This window comes from Propithecus coquereli, unplaced genomic scaffold, assembly GCF_000956105.1.
Source record: "Propithecus coquereli isolate 6110/MARCELLA unplaced genomic scaffold, Pcoq_1.0 Scaffold81, whole genome shotgun sequence".
Taxonomy (NCBI): Eukaryota; Metazoa; Chordata; class Mammalia; order Primates; family Indriidae; genus Propithecus; species Propithecus coquereli.
Window position 1 is genome coordinate 438,315 of NW_012154285.1, and position 9,285 is coordinate 447,599.

At 50.0% G+C, this 9,285-nt stretch overlaps 1 protein-coding gene across 1 annotated transcript in view; it reads left to right on the top strand.

Annotated features, from left to right (window-relative positions):
* The first annotated feature begins 921 nt into the window (after positions 1–921).
* SLC15A4 (solute carrier family 15 (oligopeptide transporter), member 4) overlaps positions 922–9,285 on the top strand; it is a 21,799-nt gene continuing 13,435 nt past the window's right edge. The window contains exons 1-2 of the mRNA XM_012663573.1: positions 922–1,533; positions 7,003–7,298. Of these exons, the coding sequence (XP_012519027.1) occupies positions 955–1,533; positions 7,003–7,298 (875 nt within the window). The 5' untranslated portion in view covers positions 922–954. The remainder of the gene's footprint in view (positions 1,534–7,002; positions 7,299–9,285) is intronic.

Consider the following 9,285-nt stretch of genomic DNA (forward strand, 5'->3'; position numbering starts at 1 on the left):
GAGCCCACCCGCAAAAATATATTTTGTAAGGCAGTGCCACCTATCCTGTAGACACCTGCTGTATCAGTTAGGTCATTTATTTATCTATTTTAGTTGCAAAGGAGAGACTCCTCTGCTCAGGAGCAGGGGTATATTGCAAGCATCCCCAACAAAGTGGTAAGAGTCAGCTTATATCAATTCTCTACACAATCACTGGGGTTTATTACCGGGGCTGCAAACTCAGTGATTACAGGAACCAGGCAGAAAACTCGCGTGCCAGACATTTTTTTTTTCTATTTTTTGTAGACGGGGTTCTTGTTCTTGCTCAGGCTGGTCTCGAACACCTGGCCTCAAGCAATCCTCCCACCTCGGCCTCCCTAAGCAGAAGGATTACAGGTGTGAGCCGCCATGCCTGGCCCATTTTAGCTACTTTAAGTTCAAATAGCCATTAAGTGGTTGGTGGCTACTGTTAAGAGGATTGTTTGAGGCAGGAGTCTGAGGATGCACTGAGCTATGATGACACCCCTGCACTCCAGCCTGGGTGACGGAGTGAGACCCTGTCTCAAATAATCAATAAAAAAATAAATAAATAAGGGGCATCCGATCTAGCGTGGGAGGTTTAGCAAAGAGACATTTGAGCTGACAACCAGAAAATGATTAGCATCAACAATAGATAACCGAGAAGGCCCAATTCTGGCATTCGGCTACTGTCTCATTATTAAATGTATATTGCCTGCTGCGTGCCAGCATCTCGGCACACCCCACCCTGCGTCCCATGCCTCCACGGCACACCAACCAGGTCAGCGGGCCACCGCCGCGCCCGGCTTCCGGGGCGGGACCGGAAGCGCCCCCCACGAGGAGCTGAGCGGCGGCGCGCCCGTCCAGTGGGGAGCGCCCGAGGCGGGGCGGTCTCGCGAGAAGGGCGGCGGCGGCGGGGGCTTCTGGGAGAGCGGAGCGGGCGAGCGGGCGGCGCGCATGGAGGGCGCGGGGGGCGGCGCGGGCGAGCGGGCGCCGCTGCTGGGCGCGCGGCGGGCGGCGGCGGCGGCGGCAGCAGCGGCGTCGGCATTCGCGGGCCGGCGCGCGGCGTGCGGGGCCGTGCTGCTGACGGAGCTGCTGGAGCGCGCGGCGTTCTACGGCGTCACGTCCAACCTGGTGCTGTTCCTGAACGGCCCGCCGTTCGGCTGGGAGGGCGCGCAGGCCAGCCAGGCGCTGCTGCTCTTCATGGGCCTCACCTACCTGGGCTCGCCGTTCGGCGGCTGGCTGGCGGACGCGCGGCTCGGCCGGGCGCGCGCCATCCTGCTCAGCCTGGCGCTCTACCTGCTGGGCATGCTGGCCTTCCCGCTGCTGGCCGCGCCCGCCTCGCGCGCCGCGCTCTGCGGGGCCCTGCGCCCGGCGCGCCTGCTCAACTGCTCGGCGCCCTACCCCAACGGCAGCGCCGCCTGCCCGGACGCCGCCGCCCGCCGCTGCGCGCCCGCCACCTTCGCGGGGCTGGCGCTCGTGGGCCTGGGCGTGGCCACCGTCAAGGCCAACATCACGCCCTTCGGCGCCGACCAGGTGAGCCGTGCGCACCTGCCCTTGCCCCCCGCCCGGGCTCGGGACGGGAGCGGGAGGGAGCCCCCTGGCCCGGGGGAGCCTCTTCCTAGTGCGGGGAGCAAGCCCGCGAGCAGGTGTGGCAGGTGCAGGGAAGCGATTGCAAGTCACCGCCTGTCTATGGAGGTGCCCTAGGAGTGGAGGCGTGAAGGATAGAGGAGGTAGCAGGTGTTGGAGGAGCTTTCGGGATTGGGGATCTGCAAGTGTAAAGGCCCTGGGGCTAGGAAGCTAAGGGATGAGAGGGTCCCTATGGCTGTAGGTTTATAAAAAAGCGGGAAAGCACTCTGTTCCGTCTTTGTTGTGTTAAAGGAGTTTTGGGATGGTAGGAAAGGTCTGGTGAAAATGAGTTTGAATTAAGTTAGCATCAGGCTGCACCTCTGTCACTCTAAACCGCCAAGATCTTAGGGAGGGGACTGGAAATGATCACCAAGTGTTACATGCAGATTAGGCAGCCTTAAGAGCAATGGCAAACTGGAATCATTGCGGAAAATGTTAAAAAGTGAGAGGAGAGGTGATCGGATGAGGCTGGGCCACGCGAGGTGTGTAAAAGAGTCTGAGGTCTGTTTCGAATGCAGCAGGAAGCCATCATGGTGTTTGAGAGAGGAGTGGTGGGATCGTGTTTCCTGCAGAGCAGGCATCTGACAACCATGGCGGGAGTTCCAAGCCAGGTCTACTTGTTTTTTGAGGAGCCACAGCTAAGAGTGTTTCTTCCCTTTTGAAATGGTTGGAAACAAATAGAATATTTTGTGATAAGTGAAAACTTTATGAAATTCACATTTTAGTCTCCATAAATCTTTATTGGAGCACAGTCCCACCCATTCCTGCTACATAGCTGCTTTCACCAGCAGCAGGATTTAGTTGTGACAGAGACCAAATGTCTCATAAAACTCAGAGTGTTAATACCAGCCCCTTCACGGAAGAACCTGTGGATGTCTGTTGTCGAGGACGGGATGTATGGGAAGCAACTCCAGGCAGGAGTCTTACCACTGGCCCCGTGGGAGAGGCTATGGGGGCAGTGGGCGTGGGGGAGTGGAGGGAGGTAGGTAAGTTACGGAAGTAGAGTGGGTGGGTCGTGCTGGTGGATCGTCTCAGCCTGCTTGTGTTGCTGTAAAGGAACACCTGAGGCTGGTAATTTATGAGGAATAGAGGTCTTTTGGGCTCACAGTTCTGTAGGCCGTATGAGAAGCATGGCGCCAGCCTAGGCTCCTGGTGAGGGCCTCGGGCTGCTTCCACTCCTGGCGGAAGGCGAAAGGGAGCTGGCCGTGCAGAGGTCACGAGGCGAGAGAGGAAGTGAGAGAGAGAGAGTGGGAAGGTGCCAGACTCCTAACAACCATGTCCTGTGGGAACTAACGCAGGAGAGCTCGCAGGAGAGCTCATTCATTACCTTGAGGAGGGCACCACGCCGTTCCTGAGGGATCCGCCCCACGGCCCATGCACCTCACCTTAGGCCCCTTCTCCAACGGTGGGGATCAGTTTCGAAGATGAGATTTGGAGGGGATCACACAAACCAAGCTGCGGCGTGGATTGTATGTGAGCCATAGGAAAGGTGACTCCTAGGCTTTCGCACTAAATAACTGAGTGCCTGTCTCTACCCAGCATTTACCGAGTGCTTACTAAGCACCAGGTGCTGTGCTAAGTACGGTACTTTATTAGGCCACATGACACTTCTGCTGTTACAGTGTCCATTTTACAGATGAGGGAACCGAGGCTTGAGAGGTTAAATTATTTGCTAAAAGTTACACAGGTAGGCAACTTTTCTGCAAGAAAAGTGGTCTGATCTCTTCAAATGTAACACTGTCATGGAAAAGGGGACCGTTCTGGATGGAAGGGTACTGGAGAGACTTGGCAGCCGGATACAATGTGTCTCCCTCTAACTGGATCCCATTCTTTTTGGATACTTGGCATAATTTTTAGACCACATGATAGCTAACAACCTATCGATCTTGCTTTTCTTGGGTGTATAATGTTATTGTGGTCACGTAGGCAAATGTCCTTATTTTTAGGAGATTCGTAATGAAACATGGGGGAGAAATATGTTGCTGCGACTTATTTGCAAACAGTTCAGCCTGAAGTCCTTTATATATACAGAGAAAAGAGTGCTAGGAGTCTAAGTGTAGGTATAGAAGTGTACATTTCACGATTCCTTCCACTTTTCTATAAATTCGAAAATTTTTTTAAATGAAACGTTAGGGGAATATCCATCAACTGATGAATGGATAAATGAAATGTATTATATCCATACAATGGATATTATTTAGCCATAAAAATAGGTTAAGTACTGATGAACCCCGAAAACATGCTGCGAGGAGGAAGCCAGACACAGAGGTCTCCCTTGCGTGACTCTGCTGTGTGGAACGTCCAGAAGGGAGGAATTCGTGGGGACTGGAGGTATTAATAGACCAGAGGTTGCCAGGGGCGGGGGAGTGGCCGTTAGAGGGGACAGGGTTCCCTGGCAGTGGGATGAGAATGGTGTGGACGTAGATAGGCGTGGTGGTCGTACAAGGCTGAGTGAACTGGATACCACTGGGTTGTTCACTTCTACAGGGTGAATTTGATGTGTGAGTTACATCTCAATGAACATTAGGAGGAGAAATTAGCACCCTTTGTGCCAGGCTGCCTGCTGTGCCAGGTGTCGGATGGTCTTTGAGGGGGTTTCAAAGGCCCTGCTCCCCAGGGTGCTGTCTGTTTCATGGGGGCCTGGCTTGGGACCCAAGGTCTGCAGGGGTGCGGCTTGCTCTCCTGCTCCCAGCACGGGTTGGTTCGTCCCAGTCTGGCCCTTCTCACTTGGAGGAAATCTGTTTGTGGTTTTAAGGCACTTTTTATGCTTCTCTGTCACGCCCCTCTTTACCTTGACACAGGGCCTCCAGGAGACACTGGGCTGGGTGGCTGTGAGGAGGCGGCTTTGGCAGGCTTTGAAAGAGGCGTGAGCTGGAGTCCAGGGTGACATACTTTGATGTGAATTGTGTCAGTCTCACTTTTCCCCCAGCGCTGAACCCTTTTCAAAGGTCACAATCATTCCTGATGAGTGAATTATTTGAAATAATGACCTTAAAGAAGAAAAACTTGGTTTGCAGATGAAGAGAGCAAGTGATACATTTTTTCTAGAGGAAAAAGAATGACACTTTTGTGCTTTTAAGGAATTTTTCCATGTCAGCCAGCTGTTTGACTCGCTGTGCACAATTCTGTTCTTTTAGCTTTACTTTGAATTGATTTTGGTGGTACCTTTTGACCAGTCCACGTGAAGGACTTGTTTACCCCTGGTGGGCATGTGACTGATGGGAAGCCAAGGCCGTGCTTGTCACCAGGGTGGGGAGCATGTGATGTGCCCATAATAGCAGCCAGCTTCCCCTTTGTTTCAGAAATGGCTGGTGTGTGGTTACTTAGGGCTTAGTGGTAGTCTTTGGTTTATAAAGTAATTTGGTGGATTCCCCTTGGAAGTTGAAATAAATTGACCACCAGGTTTACTCAGGATATGAGGATGAATGGAATTTTAAGGTTAGGATTTTGCTAGAGTAGTACAATGCTGATATTTTCATGCTTCATGTGAAGAGGATATGTGTCTGAGAATGTGGGAAGACGTGTGCAGTGCTCCTGTGGGTGAGGGAAGGGCCCCAGCTAATTGCAGCTAATACATAAATCACGTCTCCATTAAGTTTAGTATTGTGTTTGCTGGCCTCTTCCTTCTGAGGTTGTCAAAACGATCATATTCTTTGCTTGTTTGATTACTTTTTTTGCTTGTTTGATACTACGTTTGTGCTTATGTTTTCTCTGTAACCATTTCTCTGCTCACATTTTTTTCTTTCTGGTCTGTGTCCAGTATAGCATGAATATCGATGCCCACTGTTTAGCAAAATTTAAGTGCATCGTGCCACAGTGAAGAACTGTTTCTGTCCTAGATGTGTAAGAAATTCTCAGTCCAAACTGTTTATTCAATAGTGTTAGGTACATTTGGTCTAGGACCTCTGTTCATTGCTGATGTGGGTAGGAGAACAGTTTAAATGATGGAGAATGTGTGTTTTTTTTTTTTAAAAACTCACATTTTCAGTTTGAGCTGGTGGTTACTATATAATTAATTTCAAGCATATTACTTGCCAACACGGTAGCTATGCTTAATCTTTTGGACTTAAATTTTTTGTTTTTTGAGGAGCACACAATTTTGATTGTATATTTTACACTTCTACTTTAATCTCAAAAAGTAGAGCTTAAATTACCATATCAAGTAATATGACTGCTAAAAAGATGCTTATTCTTATTGCATGTAAGTGCAACAAGTTTGTTTTAGCCCCATTTAAAACTTGTTATTTGGTAGAGGAGATTGCTCTGTGCATCAAAAACCAGATCTGCTAGTGGAACAGGCATTTTCCAACCCTTTTGTAACCTGTTACTTAAGGACAAGACAGTAGAAGTTTTCAAGACCGCAAGGCTGGACGGTCATTGTATGAGATCCAGCGTCAGCCTTTAGCTAGTAAGTTTGTTTAAAAATTTTATGAAGTGAAACCCATGAGAAATGTCTCTGGCTAGCACAGGGCTCATTCTTGCGGTGTCTGCAGAGATGTGGAAATGCGGGTGGGAGAGAAGGCTTACGGCGTGTTTGCCGCCGGATCAACTGTCACCGATCTCGCGGTCTCCATTGACGTCGTCTTGGGCAGGGCATAAACCAAGACATTGCGTGAGTCCCCTTAGTGCCTTGTCTGAGTCCAGGAAGTCAGTGATTTTTGAGCCTATAAGGGGTTCCTGCCCTTACCCAAACTTCTCCTATGTTGATAGTCCTTCTAATGTAGAAATATTAATAGCCTGTGATTTTTGTCTTTAGTCTGTATTTTCTTCTTTACTTTATCAAGATCTCTGATTCTCAGGAGACCAGACACAATAGGTGTGGTGCCCTGGCCTCTTTGGACAAACAGGAACTGCAGCGTCCCTCTGTGGGGTGTACGCATATTTGCTGGGTGCCACACGGCACTGGCGTTTTGTTCAGTGAGGCATAGAGCTGCGTAACAGCGCTTCTGAAACTTGCCCGTGCACGGAAGTTTAAAATGCAGATTCCTGGGCCGCAACCCCAGAGACGATGGTTCAGTACATGCGGTCCTGTGAATCTCTGGTTTTGAGGAGTGTGCCAGGTAATTGCAAGCAGGTGGCTCTGATACTTTGAAAAATTTTAAAGCAGGTGGCCCACAAACTCTGAAAAACTCCCTAGGATTTGTTGGGATTTAGCATGTAATTAAGAGAAACCCACTCAGCATCTGTAGTCGTTAAAAGTGTAGGCTATGTTTTTGTCAGGAGACCCTTGAGTGTATCTGTAAACACCATTTTGATTCTGCTACATTTCTTAAAGGTTGTGATGACAGCAGTAATTTTAATCGCTGCATCGTATGATTTTTTCATCCTTGAAGATTATCACAGGTTTTCAAGTGTTTTTCCTCCCTGTTATTTTAGGTTAAAGATCGAGGTCCAGAAGCCACTAGGAGATTTTTTAATTGGTTTTACTGGAGCATTAATTTGGGAGCGATCCTTTCGTTAGGAGGCATTGCCTACATTCAGCAGAACGTGAGCTTTGTCACTGGGTACGCGATCCCTACTGTCTGCGTCGGCCTTGCCTTCGTGGTCTTCCTCGGCGGCCAGAGCGTTTTCATCACCAAGCCCCCCGACGGCAGCGCCTTCACCGACATGTTCAAGATACTGACATATTCCTGCTGCTCCCAGAAGCGAAGGGCAGAACGCCGGAGTAGTGGGTAAGTACTGAATTCTCACCACTTGCTCAGTTTGAGATGACTTACAGATCAGTTTAATTAAAATACTAGCTTGTGTTTGTTGTACGCTTACTGTGTGCGGGGCCCTGGGCTAAGTGGTCTCCATGTCTTGTCTCCTTTAACCTTGGATTCGCTCGAGGAGGCGGTGGCCGTGCTGTTATTGTTCTGTCTTAAGCACAGGCCAGGGGACTGATTCCGGAGCTCGTGTTTTAGCCCCCACGTTGAACTTCCTCTCACTAAGGTGGAAGCTCCTGGCTGTTCAGTGGCAGATTATAAAGGTAGAAATTTATAGAGGGCATAGACAGGACAGAACACATTTCTTTTTATTTTAAAAAGCTTTGAAATACACGTGAAAGAAAAAGTAGGCAATTGCTTGTGCTGTCAGCACCTGTCTGTACTCTTCAGAAAGTGAGCTGCGTCTGGAGTGGAGGTCAGCAGGCCAAGTCAGCAGCCGCTTCGTCCCTGTGGGACAGAGAGATGCAGTGGCAGAATGTGAGACGCACTCGGGGTGAGCACTTCATCTTTGATTTCCTGGGACTTACCTCGCTGGAAGTCCCACGAGCTGGGGTTTTAAAACAGGAAGTCCTGTGTCCTCAGAACCCTTCCACATCACTGGCAAACTGTGACTGGTGCTTGGTCCTGTTAGATGTAGGTCATTAAAGAAAAGTCCAGACCTTAGCCCAGGAAGAGATCTCGGAAAGTTTTGTGTTGTTTATTGAGGTGTGATTTACATGAAGTAAAATCTACCCCTTTCAGCTGTCCAGTCCTGTGAATTATGGCAAAGGTATTTAAATCATGTAACCAGCAGTGCGGTCAAGGTATAGCGTGTTTCCGTCACCCAGAGAGGTCCCTGGGACCTTTTGTGGTCAGTCCCCTCATGGGATGGTTCGATCCACTGAGGAGTGTCTGGCAGTCGCTGGGGGGTGGGCACTGATTGCTCAGCCATCGCAGCTCCTGCCTCTCGGGTCGTGCCCCTGCCGCATGGTGCCGCCTGCTGGGTGTGTCGCACACCTGCCACGCTGCGACTTATTTATGTACTTGGAGCAGCGACAAGCTGATGGCTAATGTTCCTTCCACGTGATAGATTCGAAGCTGCACCAAAATAGCTCTTACAGGCCTGCTTTTTTGCTCCAGGCTGAGTGTCTGATTTCTTCAGCTGTCCCTGTGTGGAGTTCTGGCCCATCTGACCACCCCGGGTGACCTGCTGGAGATGCTGGTGGGTCATGGTGGCGTTTCAGACGTGTAATCAGAACTACAAGCGGTGGGGCCATACTCAAGAATTTGTTAAAATTAACGTAGCAGCAGGCACTAGTCTTTGCCAGAACCTTATTTTGATTAGACACGAGCAGTGATTCAGATCCTAGATGTTTATTCTATAGATTAAATAACCGTTAGTAAAATATAGCCTTTTTCAGGAGCAACCCTTAATGTTTCAGTGTGGCTGTCTGGGTGGTACCTGATAGACGTTTCTGCAAGAGAACAGCATTGATATGTTGATATTTGGGGGGTTTAATGCACAAATAGCGGCATGAACAGGGTTTGGAGTTACTTTTACTTAGGAAACTTACTTCTCGTTACGTTTGTTTTTGGAAGTTGTCTTGGGCAAAAACAAGAAAAAGAAGGACTAGTTTGCAGAAAAGTTGATGAGCTAAGGAGTTCTCAAACTCTGCTTTTCATATGAACTGGCTGTCACCGTGGGCAGGTAGTGACCTCACCAAGCCCACCTTTCCGTGTCGTGTGGTGGAGATGGACCCACAGGGTTGTCGTGAGGCCTGAGTAAGGTGATGCGGCACAGGCCCCGGCACTGCCGGCACAGGTCAGGGCCGGCTCAGCGAGGCCACTCTGATGATGCCTGCGGGAAGGTGCAGGTGGCTGCAGGAGCCTGAGGAAGCGCAGTGTGACCCGGCGCTGTCGAGATTGTGGCACTCGGCGTCCTGGCCCAGGCTCAGCCTTCAGTCTAGGTTGATCT